Source organism: Osmia lignaria, chromosome 15 (assembly GCF_051020975.1).
Source record: "Osmia lignaria lignaria isolate PbOS001 chromosome 15, iyOsmLign1, whole genome shotgun sequence".
NCBI lineage: Eukaryota > Metazoa > Arthropoda > Insecta > Hymenoptera > Megachilidae > Osmia > Osmia lignaria.
In genome coordinates this window covers 9,502,600-9,524,128 of record NC_135046.1, presented here as the reverse complement: position 1 = coordinate 9,524,128, position 21,529 = coordinate 9,502,600, and the positions used below count along the sequence as shown (strand labels likewise).

Below are 21,529 nucleotides of genomic sequence, written 5' to 3'. Positions count from 1 at the left end.
TTAAGTTGAAAATAATGTAGAAAATTAAATAGATAAAGAATGAAACATAGTTAAACATATACATCCATTCTTTACCTCGGCAATAGCCAACATACATTTTAATAAAAATACATCGATAAAATTTATAACTTAAAATAAAAAAATTGGAATCAATCATTTTGATTGGTTTGGTAGTTCTAGTGTTAAAAGCTGCAGCCTATCGATTTAATACAACGGCTTAATGAATCTTATTCAATCCATAAATCCATAACGATTCATGCACACTCTCAGTCGTATGTATATCCGTCCATGTAAAATTCATGTAATGCAAAATAACTTCAATGGTAGTTGATACTGCCTAAATTAAAAAAAAAGTCTGCTTTCAATTAATATTCGATATATCTGATTCGATGGAATTACCTAATTAACGGATTTGATTAAATGAAGCTATCTGTCCGACATGTGTGTATTCGTTGTATAAGAACTTAATTAATTGGAAATCAAAAAGTGTCAACAAGTTAAAAATACATATTCTCAAACAGTATACAATTATCGTATTTCTAACATTTAATCCGCTTTTGAATGTTCTGGAAACAATAATTGAATTCAGTTTGTCGTATTAGAGGATCAGCGTGAAATCCCCGTGTTCAAACACGATAGAAATAGAAGATATAATAGAATTAAACGAAACTAAAATGCGGTTGAAATAACGGTTGAAGTGAAATTGAGAGAATGACTAATAAAGTTAATAATCGAATTACATTCTGAATATACCGTGTTCAGTTCAATTTAGTTGCTCCAAGATTAAAATTTTAAATACTATGTCACCTATATCTAGGTCATATATGAATTTTCATAATCGACCTGTCACTTATTTTAGTGGAAGCGATTTTAATTATCCAATAAATAATTAATTGGCTAATTAATATTAATATATTGGTTGCCATGGTAATCATTGGTCTTAAATTTTGTATAATTAAATAATTAATAAAATAATTAATTAATAAAGAGAAAACGAACTTTGAGTAACGTTGGTATTATACTAATCATATAAAACTCTAATTAAAGAGCTTACATTTGAAGATTAACTTATCATATCCTTAATAATTACACTTTTAATATATCTGACTACATATGGGCTTCTCTACTGTGGCAGTTAATGTGTTAATGAACCAATAACTAATATTATTGTATAATTTTTTTAAATATTTATAAGCCTGTTCAATTGAAAGAACAAAATATCAAACGAGGAATACCTATACTACATTTACTGTCTCAATATTTTTTTGAGAAAGCAAACGTTTAAAACTCAGTGTCTACAAGTATAATTAAGTGATAAGGTAGTGTCTAGCTGTCCTTAGTAACGAAAGGGTTAATTAAAATTCGTCCAATCTATAATTCCACCTCATAACTTATGGTTATCGATTTTGAAATTCCAAACTATTGAGTTTATTTGTGGGGGAGCTGATGGAAAGGTCACGAATTATCAGAGTTAACTGATTGAAGAGAAACTCCGAAAATTACGAGGTTTAGCTATCTTACAGTTGCAGCTGACCTACCAATGCGATTAGAGTTGCAACTGACACTTAATGCCGTTGATATCAAAGCTTGACAGTTTCAATATAGATTGCGTTTCGATGCAAATACGGGCTATTTCACAGGCTTTCATATAACTCCTAATGTTTCTTAATATTAACATATATCATTAAATGTTATTTTATTTTTTCAACAACACTGTGATGGAATAGCGTAAGCATATGATATATTAAAAAATGTACTTTCAAGTTTAAAAATACGATACTTTTACTAATTAACATCTATCGTGATCCTGTGAAATCAAATAAAAGTCAGGACTTTCTGTGTTTCACTAATTATTAAACTCACTCGTGAAGTAGCAATTGTGTTCGCCGTATCACAAGCTTCACGGAGCACCATCCTAAACCATTAGCCTTTTACACCACATTAAGAATAGTTACGATCGATCGTTGGAATTTACCACCTATGATTCCAGGAATCCTAACGAGTGGACCGACGAGTACCCAAATCCATGAGAGAGTTCAATGAAAACGTACAGTAATCAATAGGGAATCAAGCAACACATGTCATCAGAAAAATCACGGACAATCAGTTTTATGATATAATCCATCATTTTTAAAAATGATAGTATAGAAAATAAGGATTATATTGTTTGGTATAACCGGATGTCGACGCTCGCAATGCAATTTGCAATAATGCCTTCTCAACCTCTGGACTTGTTACCCTGTCGATGGCTCGCAAAATTCTGGGCCCCTAGGCCGAAAATCCTTCCCTCTAGCTAGGGACACCCATACTCGCACACATCGCACCCATCGCACCCCGCTTCGCCCCTGTCGACACCGTCTATCGATTTTTCGGCGCCGACATCTACTACACCTTACCTTAAAATTTGGGGCCTAAACAGTCACTCGCATTCACTCAGCTCTAAACTCGTCATTCACACCATGCACTCCTATTATCTGTGGAATATCTAGCTGCTGAGAAAATTTTAATTTTATTTTATATTCTGTATTATTTTCATTTTTTAAATTTTACTCTTAAGTATTTCCTTAAACATTTCTCCTAATTCTGATATTTCCAAATATTTTCATAAATCACATTTTCAATTTTGTTATCACTAGTCATTGAGATAATTTGATATCCTTTTAATATCCAGAAAATATTCTAAATCTGAGATATCCAAGCAACGCCGAGTAATTCTGTTAAGAAATCTGCAAATTTATGTTTATCGTAGCCGGTTTTAATTTTCAGTAGTAAGGTGCAAAGATCTGAAGTTTCATCGATCCTCAACGTTAATAACGTCCGTGTTAACGGTTTAATCTGTTTTAAGTCGATCGTGAATCTCTTCTGCTTGCCACTTAAAATGTAATCTAGCTACTTTAATGATTCATAATATTCTCGACGAGCTATTACGCTGTGTCAGTTCCAGCGCGATGTTTATCCAGAGAATTTCAGCGGCCGCGTACGATATATCATCTCCAGGCAGGAGACAATGGCAGCTTTCGGCAATAGCGTCGTACTACGAAATAGATTGGTCATCGATTTGTTGTTTGTTGAGAAGAAAACGTATATACCCTTCACAATGAAATACATCCACGTGTACGCATTCACCTCAACGATTGTTAAAGATTTTAACAGTATTAACGCATTTTCACCTCTCTATGATTTCTGTATTTATTCGAATTACTCTTCTTAATAATAATAATTCATAACGATGCGTTCGTAATTAGCGATTTGAGCGACAGCGTTCGTATAACTATGAATTTCTATAATAAATGAATTAAATTCAATAATAATATTTTAGATAATGTTATTTATTTTGTATTTTGAAGGCAGTATAAGCCCATTTGCAGAAAGAAAATTATAGTGTTTATAAATAATACTGACTGCCCAGGGTGTCCGGCTTATTCTACTTGTCTGACCACCCAGGGCGTTCGGCCTATTCTACTTATCATTGACTTGTACTACTTGTCTGACTACCTCAGGTCTATTGTCCCTTACTACTTACAATTAAATGTTCTCGAGTACTTCAAATGATACGAAATTTCAATAGTACTTTCATCAGTACAAGTAATCATAAATTAGTTCGTCCGTGAACTTTTATTACCTTCCAAATATGGTTGCTTTCTTGTACACGGAATACTTGACGCTTTATTTTTATAGAAATTTATGATTATATATTGAAGAAAACAGATTTTAAAAAGTTTTATTTTTAGTTCCTGTGAAATTAGCAGAATGAAACTGTCTGGTTCCTGCGTTCAACCCTTCAATTACGCTCAGAGAGTTAAATTGATTAAACGAAATTTTCATTTGATTCGCTGCATTCAGAGAAACCTGTGTAGGTTGCACGTGCACTTTCCTAATTCCCATCGCCAGGATTTTGCTTTACTGTTCGTAATTACCAAGAAACTCTATTTTAGAAGTTGCTCTATATGCTGCGTAACTTTAATGCTTTAATTGCCCCTGAGTACTGACTAAACGGAATCAGTGAGTCAAGCTGAATCGAATTACAAGTAGAAACATAAATTAACAACTCTTATGAACTGTTACTTCTCGATAAATATGATAATTTATCGAGTATGTTTATTAGAAACTGTGAAATTTCTACCACGGTAGAAAGAAAGTACGAAATATGTTTTATTTACAATAATATTCGAATAGATGGATTTCCGTGTCCGTTTTCTTTAAAATAGGAACATGATCATTTTTAGTGACAATCAAGAAGTAAATCGATGAATCCCATACTATTCTCCGCCAATAGTCAATCATTTTGTTCGTCGATTGGAAAAAATGCTCATATTTATGCATGAGATTTTGCACGAGCATTCACGCGTAAAAAGACTAATGGGGATGATTCATTGAAAAAAAAAAAAAAAAAAAAAAAAAATGAAAAAGGAAAAAATAAGAGGAAAAAGAACAATTTTTATCATGTCGCTTACAGTGCTTACTGTTCTCCAATATCAGCCTGAATTCCTACTGTGTGTGACGCGTGTCAATCGAGAAAATTATTGTTCATTCATGGATAACGCAAAAAACTCGAAATGTTGTCAGAGTGAACAGAAAAACTGATTGCATAACAGACCTTCGTTCTTTTGTTAAAGCAGTTATTAAAAGGGGCCGTTTAAAAGTGGGGGACCACTTGCTAATTTTGATCGAAATCAAACTTTTTTTACTCCTATCTTTTTATAGATCTTCTATCTATGAAATGAATTATGGAAAATTAGATACTGCGTATTGTATTCTTAGAATAAGTTAAAATGATTGTAATTGAATTCAGTTGAAACAAATAAACATTTTGTAATTATAATAGGCTGACTCACAGCGAACAACACGAAACTAAGTAAAAATAATAAATTATTAATTTACAAAATAATCATCTCCAAAAACCCATTTGGACATATGCATTGCAATTCTAGGGTATGGTCAAATCGAATATTAAAAAAATAGAAAATCTTCAAAAGATGATTCGATAATTTTGAGAAACGTATCGGAACTACCACGGTAGAAAGAAAGTACGAAATTTAATGTCAAATAGAAATATTCACCTTTCATAAATTACAACCATTTTACATATTTTTCCATTTTTGTACGCTCGATATCATCCGGCTTAACGAACCGTAACATTACATTAATTCAACTTTTCTTCAACGCTGTTTAAAATTGCATATCTTCGAATTATTTAAGTTTCACTTTGTTTCATTGTTGTCACTACGTTGACTATAATAAATGAATACAAGCGAAGATAATATCTGTAATTTGATCATTTCTAGATGGAAAATTCTCAGCAAGAAAATTGCCACTCAGCGTAAAATTCTGAAGTTTTCATTGACACGATTTAAACCGAATAAAAGTCGCAATTTTAAATTAAAGCAATTGAAGTTGTAAGTCCAAGTATAATTTCGAATAACAATATCTTCTTCCAGAGTTTATTCAATGAACCAATGTTGATTGGATCAATTGATAATGAAAAAGTATGTTCGATTTATTATTCATATCTACCAACGCCTCTTTTGAATCTGCCTTTCCTGATTTAATCTTAAAATAAAGCGTTAAATAATCTCTCGTAACTTACGAAAGGCCAAAATCGTAAGGAACTCAAACATTTTCGTACGTAATAGCTGAATTTGTCCTTCGCAATGCTCTAGCTCGCGATTACGATTATTTACATAGTACGCTCGATAAGCGATATTGATTCTTGTGAAAATTTTCCTCGGACGTGGTTTGCTATCGGAACATTATCCCATTCGGTTGACTAACTCTTCCTTTCATCGAAATTCAACGCTATATTACCACTGTTATATGCATTGGCGTTTCAATGAAATGATCGAGTGAAATGGTAAAAGAAATCAATCCATGTAACATAAGATATTCCATCCCTTATAAAAATTTGAATTGACCGATTGGTTCCGACTTTTGAGGGCCATTTCAAGGGTAAATAGATAACAATATGGTTTCTGTTCCTCGATACTGTACAATTTTTTCACACGTTTTACACATGTTTTGAGATATTTTAGCATTTCGAGTTAAATTGGACAAACTGTATGCATGTTATGAGAAGAAATTCCAAAACATTTGCACCTGACACGACCTCAATTAACTGGAAGAATGACAAACTTGTTAACCCGTTCACGATATATAACGAAACCGTGTAACATCGATAAAATGTTGCATGGTATCATTAAAACTGGATTATCGTCAACTTTTTAATTACGACGAAACGCACAATAAATTGAGTGCAGTCGGAGCTTGTTTTAATATATAGATAGCGAAGTGTTTCAATGTACAATTTGTAAATTATTCGAGATTATTGAAGGACCCTTGATTGAGGAAATGTACAATTTATCGATGTAAATGAATTTTTAAATTAATGATCAAAAACATCATAAAGTACTAATTGAAATCACTTTAAATTTCAGATACATTTTAATAATTTATAAATAAACATGTGATAACGCAAAGGAATTAAAAAGAATCTGAAAGAAAATACTACTTACATGTCGCCACTAGTGAAGAATCAAAGGAGGGTCATCCGTCTGACAGCGTCGGTCGTTGAAATGCGTACAAGTTGAATGCTTCCCGACAGCTGCCAGGACTACTTGAAGGACGTCAACATCCTCGGTGGCTACGAACGCGTATCAAGATATTTAATCAAAATAACGAAGTTTCAAGCTCTTATCAAATTCAACACAAAAATTTCATCGATGTTAAATATCTCTATACAGTTATTTACGAAAATAAAGTCTGTTTTTTTGCTCGACCCATTCACAGTGGATCAATTGATCAATTGTTTAATAATAAAAATTCGTAATTGATTATTTACTTCGGTATCGAGAAGAAGATTAATCAAACGATTATTAACTAATAATTTTAATGGCTTGTTAATATTCGCGTGAAATTTATCGATTGTTTCGACGGATTTACAGGATGTTCAATACAGAAACGCTTGTTGCTCTTAACGTGGCGCGCTGAGAACTGAATGCCTTTCGATGCGATCGTCCGCGCGAGGACGAACGAAGGAAACCGAGTGAGCCTGCGTAGGACGAACCGAAGGACCGAACACGGATATCTACAAAGAGAAGGGGGGAAGGTGTTGTGTGCCAATTCGTGTAGGAAGAAAAGACCACAAACAGAAATGCTTTGATATATTTTTGCAAAAATATAAAAAAAAGGGATTCGATTAACGTATAACAAAGTTCAAAGTTTAATAAAATTTTTTTAAATAAAATTGTGTTACTAAAAAAAATAGTCGTTCATTGGTCGGCATCAATGGTATCCTCTCTGACATTTTATCTTTATCAAGAAGGGCTTATCGGTTGCTATTTATCAGCGTGGAATAATTGAAGCGAATCAATCGGGCCCGGGGGTCCCTTTAACCGCGTGACGATAAGCACGAGTTATACATTGTGCCCTCGGTAAGGATAATTGAGTTTTCTTCCGAACGACACGTGTAAAAGTTGCCTGCGTGTTTTATACCTTTCGGGTAATTGCTTTAATCATGTAGGGAAGTGTAATTCGATGGTTGTTATTTGTTTCATAGCTTTTACTTTTACGCTGCGAAATTGGTAAACTTAGAAGAGGATAATAACTATTTATCTTGGAAAAATTTACTTAAAACGTCTGTAATAATTTCTCTACTTTTTATTTTATTAAATTAATCAGTTTAACTTCTGAGTGGCTTAAATTTATTTAAAAGTAAAACCCTCGAAACGAAAACAGACGCCTGGGATTGAAAGACAATGGAACCGTTACTGACATTCTGATAAAATGTTAATGGTATTATCTGCTCTAGGTACCGATATTAAAATTTCATCAAAATCCCTTTGTTCTAGGAGAAAAGCTCTAACGGAGTTCTAATGTAGCCTATCAAAGTAGCAGGCGAGAAATTTAATAACAATAAACGTGCTTGAAACGCCAATATAGTGAAAACTAAGTACACCAGTATTTAATTAAGGAAGTATTTCGAATTTCACAATATTACTGGCCGTCCTTTTGTGTTATGAAATTTTAAACGATATCCACAAAGACCAGTGTAAACTAAATGACACAATCAAGTCCGTTGATGTAGTACTTCATCTTCACGTTGAAGAAGAAAGCTCTCGATAACGCTAAATTATTTTGCAATATTTTTTATAATATAAAATCTTTCTGATATTTTAGAACAACTCTGTTTTATTTGACCTAAATGCCCACCTTTGTTTTATGCAATATTTTCCCTTTACGGTGCTTAGTTTATTTTGTACGATATATTCTACAGATTCTACATATTCAACATGTATTGTAAACTCTTACATGCGGTTCAAGATTTGCATACGTTTTATCCACCTTTTTTATTCCATAAATGCGTAAGTACCTGTAGTCTAGTAACTGAGGACTTGGATCGAAAAATAGAAGATGAACTCTTATTGCTCTTAAATAAATCAATACTGTGAAAATTTTCCATATTCGTGTTTCATAATATTCTGTATGTTATTTACACAAAGCGAATCAGAAAATAATATTTCATACAAATATCCATAAATTATATTTTGATTCATCAAGCCAGGATATTCAAACAGCATTGCGTTTGAAGTTTAAAATGCTCGAAATTATATCATAGAAAAATTATTTCCATAAAATAAAATCTTCCTAAACTGCACAACATACAAGATCTTGTATCCGATCTTTTTAGAAAAGAAATTGATGAAAGTAAAGATAAAAATCTGAAGCAAAAAGGAGAAGATAGTAACGAAAGTCGAGTTGGGGTGGAAAAAGGTATTATATAGGCCGAAGAAACCTTGCGTATATCCATCTCGAAAGCATGGAGAAACTATTGTAATAGATATCCTTGGGATAAAGTTCCTCAAGGAAGCTTTCCGTGTTTTACGCGGCTTCTTTCATCGTGGGAAACCAGAGGAGAAAAATTTAATACGAGTAACTCTCGAAAGAGCGATTAACGTTGTTATTTCGCATACATACCTAAGTAATACTTACATGGTATTAGTACACTTGTCATTCTGCATTTATAAATTTGACATTATAATTTTCCTATAACTGAACATTAGACTCTAATTTATGAATTTAATTTAATCCTTCTCTATAGTTTACGAGAAACTAAATGAAATAAGCAATAATTTTCTGCGAGTGAGTTTGATTTACCCACCGAGTATTGTGAATCATCGAATCGTACATTCTCTGCATCATAGATGGTGTTTGATACTGTCAACAGAATTACGTTCCTTCTCGAATGCTGTGACCGTTTTAATAAACACCACGTGCCCACAGTGGATCGTAATGGACTGAATCGTAATAGTATTATCTCATAAAGTCATTCAACACTTTTAATCGTGTATTACATCTATCTGCAACCATAGCTGCGGAAAAATTTCATTGCTAGGTTAGTGAACTTATTGTTGGTAAACTAAGGTGAACTGATTGTAATTCTCTTCTTCATTGATGTTATTGAATCGACCGTCATGATTGTATTTGTGTTCACTTGAACACAAAGGAATATTTAGAAGCCAATGTTATGAATAGATACAAAGACTTTTGTTACCATACGTATATTGTAATTCTAAGTCATTTAGTTTTAACTTTAGTCTATATTTTTCTATTAAACGGGATCGAGTTGAATTCTTAGTGAGATTTATTGCTATCATTAAATTGCTGGCAGGATTAATGAAAGTAGCCAAAACCTAATACAAATCAATTGAAATTAAGGTCGAACTTAATACAAATTAACTGATCTCAAATTTAAACTCGGTATAATCTTCTGAATAACGAAATTAACTAACCCAGATAGCACAGAAACATCGTTAAAACATTCTAAGGATATCTATTCGAGATGTTGAGGATGTCTTACAGATATCCATTTCAGGCGTGATAAGTCCTGTGCATGCCTGAAATATGTCCTATAAACATTGTCCTATGTTACGAAACGTTCGTTTCGTACATATTTAAGACATGAATTTCAGACGTTTTTACGACGTCTTATCCTGGATGTCTTTAAGACGTTGTGTGCTATCTGGGAGCTATTAAGAAAAATGTAAATATGTTAAAATATTTGTTCATTTTAGTACTGAAAAATGTCAGACTTTGATAACGAGAGAGAACGTTGTGACAAGTGTGGAGTTGTATTAACCCGGAACCATATCTGCGTAAAGTGGGCAAGGGGTCAAAATGAGAAGAAGCCTCGTCGTAGCCGTAGTAAACGTCCTTCTCCGCGTAAAGGAGAACAACCGGAAAATAAATCATCTAAGTTTAAGTCCATTGAAACACAAACAGATGCAGTTGCAAATTCATGTGTGTCTGTTGCAACGCAGACGGATAGTACTGATGTTGAAAGTGAAGATGAAACAATCAAAGAATTTACTAAAACGATGTATGAACAAATGGCGTCTCAAAGAAGGACATTATTAGATTTAGAGCAACTTTGTACAAAATTAAAAAAGCCCGGCCTAATATCCGTCAATACTTTTGATTTTAATTCTGATCACTAAGAGCGCTGTGGTGCAAGATCAGTCTGAACTGATATGGTAGGATATGATCCACAAACGATAAGGAAACTTTAAAGCATCTCGAAATGTGTGATAAAAAATATTCCTTGAAAGGTTTATACAAGTTTTCCCGGTTATCAATCGATGTCGCAAGCAGTACTGATTTCAGATCTCGCGTTGATATAAAATTAGAAAAAATAACTCAGGTTGTAGTCATTTTATCAATCACGCTTGACAAAAAAAATGCACACTTGAGAATAAAACGATGAACGATCGGAAAAATTTCGAATTTTTATTTCAATCGAATGTAAAATATAAAAATTTTCTCGTCATATATAAAATGAATAAAAAAGAAATAGAATAGCGCGACACACGAAGCACTAGTTACCGATCATGAATAACAAAAGGTGTTCATTCATCTTCTACTCACAAAGTCAGACACCATCGAGGTCCATTGTCAGGTGAACAAAAGGTAGTCAAATTTTCCCGAAATATTTTCCTTCAAATAAAATCATTTTCTATTGTTCGATTCATCGATTCCCATGCAAATGCAATACAAAAGTATATTACAAAGGCTGAATGAATGATGTAAAATATTTATTTATTTTATTATACGAGTAAAACATAACACACCTTTCGATACACCCTAGTAAATTATCGGATTTTGTGAAATTATATATTGTCATAAATACCAGTAATTGTTGGAATTATATTTGTTGTGTAATACCTAGCGAGCGTTAAGTGTATGTGAAAGATCCTGAAATAAATTGATACTATCACCCGGTCTCATTGTTATAGTTTTAATTGAAAACTGGTTAAATTTGTCGCTATTAAAGAAACTCGTTTGTTGCAACACGGATTTATCGTCGGATAAAACGTTGAACGGCACGAATCAAACCAGTAGATTCCTGAAATCAACGTGACGATGCACTATTTCAGAGTTTTTCAATTTCTATATGCGTGCTGAATAAAGCACTTTTCATTGCTACCTTTATCCGATTTTTCTCTCGATTTAACTGTATACTGGAAGTGAGCACGATCCCTGAGTTTCGAACGGGAAATACCGTAGTCTTTGTTTCGAACTTTCGTTCAGACGTATCTTTTATCTGCGTAACGAAGATCAAAGATCACGCTGTTCGATCAGTCATTTCAATTTACAAATTCAGAATTTTTCTGTGAAAATCGTCTTTTGTCAGCTCTTAGTTTTTGATAAATTTACTTTTGAAAACAAATGCAATCTTTCAAGTTGCAAATGTTTAATAATGAAATTTTAAGATTTACAAAAATGCACAATACAGGACTGTTCATTGCGTAGTCCTTTGAATCGTTGGTGCGATTAGCGATCGAAATCGATAAGGGTCGGCAAGGTTGCGTCTAAAGGGGTGACTGAGCAAAACGATAGAAGGAGAGGGTGTACAGTTTGAAACGAAGTCTGTCTCCGGGGGGGTTACAGGTGGTTGCTCCTGGAAGAAAGAATCGAGAGAGAAAAAAAGCACGTCGAAGGAGGGAAAAAGGGAAAAGGAGAACTGTGCACGAAATTTGCATAATTTGATTACCAGCTGAGGTTTGTTTCACGTAAGTTGAATAATGAAGTACAGAATAATCGCGGCAACTCGAGAAGGATCGTTCATTGTAAAGTATTAGATCGTTACAGATGAAATGAATGACTCACTTACTTTGCACTGTCAATCTCTATAGCTCCATTAAAAATATTAAACAAAATGTACTACAATAAACTATATTTTTAAAAGATACGAATTATTTATAACTACTAATTTTTATGATTAATTAATTATCGAAACTTATTTGAATTGAATTATATTGTCACTTTCATTGTTTTATAATTCGTGTGGAACAGCGAACAATTGTCATTGATTAGGCAATTATATTATATGTATTATTATAGAAACATGATACATTATATCGCTTCACGAACGGAAACACTTAGAACCATTAGTCGCAATGCAATCCTCAAATGGTCATGAACTAATACTCCTATCGAACATTTACTAAACAACGTTCATAGAGAAGGCTCTCCAATCAACTTGACATCCTATCGATGACGAGTGACCCATTATGCGACACCTTCATCTCGCATCAGCTTAGATTCCAACAATTTGAACCAAGAATAGATATCAGGGCAATTTCTCAGAATATGATACATACATTGAAACTCAAATAAATCAGAACATTAACGTGATATTCCTCATTAAAAATTAAAATGTTAAAAATCCCAAGGGAGGTATTAAAATTATTGAAAATTTTAGTTTGCGATCAATTTTACCATTCAAATAAAAATAAAGAAGCCCCATTTTCATAATAAACGGCTCCTTTAAACATCTGCAGAAGTATCAAAGTGGTAGTGACTTAAAGCAGCATTTGTCATCGCACCCCTGTTTGTATTTACAATACATCACGCTAGTAGAAATTACCCAGCTGTCCGTTCCTAATTTAAACAAACTTTAACGAGCGCATGAATCAGCGCTCGATTAACTCTTCAATCACCATTGATTCGTCAACATTAAAGAGTAACGAAAACAGTCGCGACATCAAAGGAAAAGCTAATAAAAACACCCCGTTCCGTTTCTCCTCTAAGATTCCAAAATTAAATCATTCGTCGACTAAAATCAACTCCGTTGAAAATTAATTAACGAAGCCATTTACGAGGCCAAGAAAAGGCATCCAAAAAAAGAAGAGAGAAAAAAAAAAGATGAAGTATTTCTTCTCGGTTGAAACGAAGAATTCGTGAGAGCAAACAGCGACCGCGAGGTTGAAATTAAACCTGGCGAATCTAAACCGTGCCAGCACGAGGATCCGGAGAATGCGAGAACTTAACCGCGCGCGCCACCCCGTAGATAAGAGCAGCGTTCGATGGTCGGAGCGAGGGTGGTCGGAGGGGTGGGTGAGCTTTTGCAAGCTCGTGGCGCCACTTGCGTACGGCCGCCCCTCGGCTTCAGGGGGAGGGTAGTTGCAAGCCTCGATTCTAGGCTTCAGTCAGTCGTGCGAGGAGCGAGACTCGCCGAGGGTCGAAGACTCGTTGCGACCCGTCAATCTAACCCCTTTTTCGCGGTGAATCTTCCCTCGAGACAGCCTCCGACTTGTTTATCATTCCGTCGCGTAACCCCAGCAAGAAGCGTGTGAGACGAAATATGTTACCACCACTGTTAAGGAAGAATAACGCTGGACCGATCGAACTGTACACGAGATAATCGTCGTGAAAGGGGTGAATGAGTACCGGCACCCTGACCAGTGATTTCGACGGTGATTAGCAGCTTAATTGATCAGGTGGGGTATACATACTTCGCTAGGATATTCGGCTGCGGTTGCATATCTAGCACAAACTCTTATTTCTCTCTCTCTCTTTCACCTTCGCGCTGGTCCTCCTAGTTTCCTCTTTTTTTTTCGTATCGATGTCCTCTTTCTACATCGTACAACCCTCTCTTTCGCCGTGGCTACAACCCTTCCCTCTCTCTATCTCTTTCTCTCTTTTTCTCTCTTTCACCCTATTTCGCCCCTTTTTTTCCTGGCCTTCTCCGTCTTCCGACCTCTCGGCTGATTAACCGTGAAATGGGCTGATTACGAACGCGACGACACGCGAACATACGTAAATGCGCATACATTTTAACGACACTGGATGGAAGAAAGGAGGTGCAACCTGACCTCGTGGTGAATATTCTTCTTTTCGATCGGTAAGAGCGCCCAAATGAGGCTTTCTAGGATGTTTTCTTTCCTTCTTTTTTTTATCTCCTTTCAACCATCGCCATTCAAACGTGACTATTCCGACTTCGACTTCCGTGACGTGATTACGATTGTTTTTTTTTTCTACCTCTTCTTCGTGAAAGATTCGCTGTGTAAATCTTCCAGGAGACTGACTACGGGTAACTTAATAAAATTTGAAAAATCTACTCCGTAAAGTTTTCACGAAATGTTTAACATGCATCCCGAGGTCGAGCGGAATATGGAAGCAGAGATTTTTCATGGAAGAAATGTTTTACAATTTTACTTCGAACAGCAAAGTTCCGAGTGTTTTAAGCAAATTACACCGTATCGTGCAACGATCCGATGTAACTGTTTCCCCGAGAGCATAAATGTCATAGTGGATGTAATTTCTGAGAACGAAGTTCAAGGTAAACATTAATAAGGTTAATGTATGTATTCATTCGGTGCTTTGAGGTGGTGTCACGCTTTCGAGCAAATCGTTCTTGTGTCTTTTACGTCTTACTTTTATTTATGGACTTTCTTAAAAAATATCCGTAAAAGATTAACGTTTCGTAACACGATCGACGTGCTTGCAAGGTTGATAATTAAAAAATTTAATCACGATAGAACGACATCGTGGGATAGATGAATATTTCTCTAAAATTAAAATCCAGTCGTAACTTATTTACCTTCAGATCGAATTAATCGCTGAAAAATGTCAGATAATTTTACTTGGAAGGACGGTCAGGTTTTGATCCGTTTTACCTTCGCCAGACCGCGTCTCTAATCAATCCTTTTCCAGATTCCTTCCATCTCGTAGTTTCATTTCCATCTTGGCACCGTTCAAAATCTCTTCTATCTCGATCAATGAACTTGGTAACCGAGAGCCGAAATGTAAGCACACGTCTTGTGTAGTTTATGGCCCAGTGAGAGCGAATAGAATCGATATTTCAAGAAAAAAAAAGGAACGTACATAAAAAATTTCTCCACTTAAAGCTACCACGTTGTAACAGCATATTATGCATTCTCCTCTTTAATTAGAATGCTGTATTTTTAGAAGAAAATTTTCCGAATATTTAAACAAAGAAATTCGATCAATTTACACTCTCACTGAAATTCTTCTAAATTCGCTTAAAGCAGGAAATTTATTAAATTCATTTGATATCAGTTTTAATATCCTTTTACACCATTTATTCACTAGTTCAAGCGTAATTAACCCGAGTAAGAGTACAAACTACAAAAATACATTGTTCCAATAATTAAAAGCATCGTACGCTGGTATTAGTGGAATTAGTAGCACGCTACGCGGAACAGTTATACTAAAATTGCGATTTAAAATTATCCCCTTTCTACGTAATCCAAACAATTGCAACCGAGGAAAAGTTATCGTATATTTAATTTTCCAATGCTTTGCTGAAGCAACTGTAAAACTCTTCCCGAGTTTATAGACTTGGCAGTTACAGATCGATCAGTTGAATTCATACTCTACAAATAATGAGTTTTACAAGCAATTTCACATCTGTAACAAATTATACCACATAGAATCACTTTGCTAAAATGTGGATTTACCTATACTTTTTGCACCAAACTCCCAAAACGTAATTTTAACCAGTCGATTGGAAATGTATTACTTAACTGAAAGGTGAATTTTCCTACTTTTTCCATCAAACTCCCGAAACATAATTTTAACCAATCGATTGGAAATGTGTTGAATACGACAGCATGGATGTAATTTAGGCGTACTTTTTCGTTCATTCAAATTTCGAATTCAATCTGGCGTAGCGTAAAAATGATTCCCACGATTTGAAAAGCACTTTTTTTGTTTCGCCTGTCTGGCTCGTGTACACACGCGTCAGGTGGATCAGCCAACGTTTGAGCTGAAGGGTCGTTTGAACTCGATATCTCGTCAGCATGAGTACATCGCTGTCGAGCCACGACCTAAATGATTTTAAAAAGAAGAAAATCCGACTCATCCTGAGAGAACGCCGAATGACGTCTCGCACAGCTGGTTTTCACGTGCACGAGCAATTCACAAAAGAAGAGAAATGCAAGGCTGCGTCTCGTGTCGCTGGGAATTGCGAAATATCGACGAAAAAAAAAAAAAAGAAATACTCCCCTCCAGTCCGAGACACCGTCTACGCCAGATTTTCTCTACTCGAGCTTCCCTAATTGTTTTGTTAACGTCATCGAATCACCTGTCACTTCCAAAAATATTTTTAAAATATGTCAGCAAATTTAAATATTAATATTTATCAGAATTAGTTTTAATAATTATCTAATTATTTCACTTAAGTGAAAAATTTTTGCCGCATTTTTAAAAAATATTTTTCTATCCTCTTAGGATATTTAACGCATCCTATGATCCTCTTAACGAAAGAGATAAAATGAAAGAATTTTTCTTCCTTAATTTACTTCAACCTTATATAAGATCCTTTACGTACAATGAGAATCAATCTCACGTGGATCCGGTACCTTTCAACAAAAGAGAGAAAAAAAAAACATTCATCTTCTTCGGGAAGAGAATCAGCGAAGCTAATCTTCTGTTTTGAAACGAACCTTCAAGCACAGATCCCCACGGCTCATTAAAGTTCCAAACTTCTTACGTATATAACGCCATTACTCATGCTCTGGTGAATTCTATTCTTCTCTGTTTCGAATAACAACGTGCGTTCTATAGCCGTGCAAAAATTTCGCATAGAGAAGTTCAGTTAAAATTAACGTCAAGAGCCAAACGGAATTACAAATTGAGCTTAACGAAGGACGAACGCGAGAGGGAAATAAAAAATATTAATTGTTCTGGATACACAGGAAATACATGTCACGTTGACATTTGTTCAATTAAATTCAAAATCAATCGAAATGAATTACAATCGAAACGTGTTAGCTATCAAAATATGAAAAACGAATAAGTGCCATTTAACTTTTAAATTTTTCTTTTTTACTTTCATTTATTCTATATTGCGTGATTTCTTTTGCAATTTGATCTGTTAATTAATTTCCTGCTACTATTTGAGGGGATGATAACCATATTATGGTAATTCATTTTCTAGTTTAGTATAGAGTTCCTAGATTAAATTTATTAGCCGATAATTAGTGTTCTTATTCATTAGTTGCCAGAATTATGTTCAGAGAGTTAATGCATGTGCTTCTACAGCTGTTCGTTTGTATTTGGAATACTTTTCCGGAACAATGGTTTCATTGGTTCAGTTTTGCTCTCTACTGCTCTATCTGTTAGATATGACAAATGTCGTGAATTTCAGTGCAAAGTAGCACAAACGATATTATCCGTGCACTCTCTGCTAAACCAGCTGCGCCCGTTTCGCGTATATGTACAATTTTGTATATAAGAGTGCAGCCGGTACAAGGTTGCATGCCTAAAACGTGCTACGCGTCATAAGCTCCGGGTTTGCTGCACCGTGTTTTAACTGCACACCCTGCGTATCGTGTCAGGATGTGTATATGTATGTACGTAGGTACGTGAACATCGGGGTTAAGCAACAAAGAATTTTTTCACGAGTGATTTCCTTGAAACTTGGTGGCACAAATTCACGGGTATGTACGCGATCGATCTTCAAGTTACCTTCAAGTACCTTCAAGTTACGTTTGACTTGCTGTTAACCGAAGACTGTTCGAATAACTGTTACACCAGTACTGCGAGGGTCAAACTGACCCACATCGAAGAAACATAATGATATTCAAATAAATCTAATTTCATCGATGATCAACAGCTCGAATATGAATTTGAATTTAAATTTGAATTATTCAACGGAGTGGTTTGAACCTTCATTAACTTTGTATCATAAAATCACCGACTACTTCTGCATTGCCAAGTTATGAATAAAAAATGCGCACGTGTCAATCCATCCACCTGCTGTTCGAGCATATTAGCAACGTTAGACTTGCTTCAATGGTTCATGAAAGCTTAATAAAGAGAAATACATGGCGAAGTTCTGAGGCATTGAACTTTCGTAAGAACTGTCCAAAGCAGATGCATCGAAAAGTAAATCTGGGTTATCAAATTCAATGTCAGTCAAACCTTAAAAGATTCGTAATTAGATGGAAATGTGGAAGCCAAGAAAGTGGAAGGTTATCAAATTAGACTTCCCTTCGTTAAAACGCGCTAGACAATACGAGCCCAACGTATTATCTTCAATAATTAAACGTTGAAGTTTCCGGACGAAACGATCGTCAGACGAGCAATTTCACAAATTTATTTCCTTCCAGTCTATAAACGTGCGATGCCAGAAATAATATCCACGAATCGTATCGTGCACAGGCCAAACTTTTAAATAAAGTACCATGGATTTTTTAGAGGACGCTGTTTTTACGAGGTTATTAAAACTTCGAATAATACATTCCCAAATTCGTAGTAATATCAGCACCCTGTTATTGTATAAACGTGCAGATAAATAAAGGAGTGAATATTTCCTGGCTGGTCGAGCAAGAAATTTATTGTTAACCGAATTGATCAAAATACTTACATGGTGTCTCTAAGTAACAAATGTTCCCACAAATTTTCGATGGGATTGAGGTCCAGAGAATTTTCAGGTCAATCAAGAATATTCACTTTTTTCAATTCTGTATCATAACTTTACAAGCATCAATACATGCTTAACTCGGTTTTCATTTAAGAATTAATCATTTTTATGTAAAATCATCAATTTATACGAGTGGCTTTAATAATTTGATCGCCCACTGTATATATTTTTTTAAGAACACTGGAACTACTAATCAATAAAATCCTCGCCAGAACTCACACGTGCGGAAAAATTCGTATAAATTTGCACACCACTATTTACTCGTGTATTGTTTGTACACCGGTCGTGTTTGTCGCATGGAAATAGTAAACGCGTATTTGCGATGATGATACACTCGGAATTGGAACGTTAACGCGTTTTATACTATTCGAACGCTTTGACGAAAAAAAAAGAAAAGCAGATTCAAAATACAAAGTGTAAGAAGCCCGAAAGCGTCGATCACAGAAGCGGAAACTGCAAATAACAAAGGTCGCGAAAGAGCACTTTGCGTCCACGCGTGCACGGTATTTCCCTTACAAACGATACCAGCTAACCTCGCTAGGTCCGGTTACGGAATAAAAATCAAAGACAACATTTTTCCAATCGTTTTGCCTCTAAATAGTGATGTCCTGTACACGTGTGATACAATGGTTTTCTGAAACGTTCACGTACTGATATCTCTGACCGTTGATTAAAAATACCCTGTGTGTCTTAATTAAAATGAAAAAATCAAAATAAGGTATACAGCAAATCAGTTCGATTTGCAACAATAATTCCTTTGCAAATATAAAAATTTTTATTCTATATTTTTGATTTATTTTCCCAAGAAAAATTAGCCCCTTCGTACCATAATTGGAACGCCCTGTACGTGTTAACGGTATAGGTGTCTCGTGAATTAATGAAGTTTATCAATCAAAAAGGCAGGAGCGAAAGATCGATCGAAAGAAGTTATCAACGTGAGAAAAGCAATTTCCATGTACACCCAATCGCTTGCTACACGCCGATATAGTGTGTACTTCATTTCAACGTATGCACTTCCCATGCATACAGTGCATGCGTGACACATATGCACCACGTTAATGATCCTCGTCCATTCGTTCACGAAAGTAGAATCAGGAAACGTTCGATATCGTTGCCGGGCACGGGAGATCGAGTATGCTCTAATGTCATGTACACTGGCCTCAATTGGTAGCTAGTGCAGAAACGTCTACTGTCGATGTAAATCCATATTTCCCATGCTATAAGCGATATTGAACCGGCTACCTTTATGATAAACTTGGACCACTGACATAGTAAATCATACAGGTATCGCTTACTTTTTTTTTTATCGGATCGAGTATCATCAGTTGGATAGTTGAAAAATTTAGACTCGTATCTAACTTTTTAACCCCTTCGCTACTTTAACGACTATAGTCATCCAACGTAAAGGATCATGCAATAAGAAGTTTCTTACGATAATTAGAAACGAAAACATCTACGTTATTGCAGAAATTCAATAGAGAAAACTTTCCTGGTAATCTTCTGAAATAGAGCTTGTTTCTGTGCTAACAGAAAACGGCCACGATTTGTCAGTTTGACTGAGCCACGAAGAATATCCATTTCGAATATTAACCTTAAGAAGGAAGAATTCTTTAGCCTAAGCCGCTCAACTAGTTCAAGCAATCGGAGAACTTGGATTCGAATCCGAGTTTAACAAATCGATCGAAGCTTTTTCTATCGGCCAATATCATTCATTTTACATTCAAAGAGGTTTCTTGGTTGACGTGAAACAAATCGAAGCTTTGTTTGAAGAATATCCTACTTGCGTGAGATTGCTCTTCTTGTTAGAGAAATAGTTGTTATCTGTATCAAAGAAGACGCCTTTAGTCTGTAAAAAATTTTGTCAAATCACCATCTTCTACTATTTGTAAAAATTGTTGTCTAAACCTCGTTCCTTTATCTATTTTTTATAAACATGTGTATCTGTATACATATTGGCTGTTCATTAATAATTGAAGGAATGCCATTTCTTTATCGGTTATGAATAAAATTGATCAAGATTCGAGTAACTTTTATTGTACTCCACTTTGTTTCCCGGCTGGTAGAAGAGAAGGAACGAGAGGGTAACCGACTTGCACGAACCTGCCGAGGGCCTCACTTCCGTGAACTTTCATGAACTTAACGGTATACGAACATTGTTCGTCTTGTTTCATAGCCCCACCGGGTATTAACCCATTAACACTCTCGGTCGGCATTAACTTCGGTTGCCAAGTATAATTGGCATTATATATCGTAGTCTGTTTCATCCGGTCGCTGCGTTGGGCAAGCAGATATTTAGTACGCCAATTAACGACCAATTACCACAATGATAATCTTATATTGTCGATGGTGAGAGAACTGAAATTAGAGCTTATGATATTCTAACTAAACCGCGAAATTTTCATTTTTCTTTATTCTTAAGGAACAATTTTTCTATAAAATGAATATAAAAATTTATTTCCCTTACGAATATCGAATTTTCGAATGTGATTTCGTTAAATAATTGATGATTCCGCACCCCACAGAAATTACAGTAGAAAATCAAAGTGGGGAAACGAGGCATTAAATTAAAAAATTTCCTCTGAATAATTCATATTCTTGCGCGGTATACTACCTACGACCATTTCTAGCTTGGCAATTAACATGTTAATGCGTAACATTTTTTCTAACAATGTAAAGCAGAAAATACTGTTCACTTATATACATTGGCTGAATACAGCAGCAAAATTGAATTCAAAGTTTTCCAAATCAACTTACCGCGGACGAGGCTAATCTCATATTCGAATCAGACACACTACGGAAATCCCT

The 21,529-nt window shown here is 35.0% G+C and overlaps 3 protein-coding genes across 7 annotated transcripts in view; 2 read left to right on the top strand and 1 right to left on the bottom strand.

Annotated features, from left to right (window-relative positions):
• The window catches only part of Sytbeta (Synaptotagmin beta), a 113,747-nt gene that overhangs the window by 46,426 nt on the left and 45,792 nt on the right, over nt 1–21,529 (bottom strand). For 3 of the 5 annotated variants that reach the window (XM_034315810.2, XM_034315813.2, XM_034315814.2), the window contains exon 3: nt 6,510–6,637. The exons of 1 other annotated variant lie outside the window; for it this stretch is intronic. The gene's annotated coding sequence lies outside the window, so the exon portion shown is untranslated. Of the gene's footprint in view, nt 1–6,509; nt 6,638–6,835; nt 6,980–21,529 lie in introns of those variants that run through there. One more of the 5 variants, XM_034315811.2, reaches the window with a different exon arrangement.
• On the top strand, nt 9,250–11,622 carry LOC117600408 (uncharacterized). The gene is made up of 2 exons (XM_034315822.2): nt 9,250–9,388; nt 10,068–11,622. The coding sequence occupies exon 2, from the start codon at nt 10,077–10,079 to the stop codon at nt 10,488–10,490; it is 414 nt and encodes a 137-aa protein (XP_034171713.1). The 5' UTR covers nt 9,250–9,388; nt 10,068–10,076; the 3' UTR covers nt 10,491–11,622.
• LOC117600402 (uncharacterized) overlaps nt 13,469–21,529 on the top strand; it is a 52,659-nt gene continuing 44,598 nt past the window's right edge. The window contains exon 1 of the mRNA XM_034315804.2: nt 13,469–13,772. The gene's annotated coding sequence lies outside the window, so the exon portion shown is untranslated. The remainder of the gene's footprint in view (nt 13,773–21,529) is intronic.

Excerpts from the sequence above, each read along its gene's own strand:
- LOC117600408 (XM_034315822.2), top strand. The coding sequence starts at position 10,077 with ATGTCAGACTTTGATAACGAGAGAGAACGTTGTGACAAGTGTGGAGTT.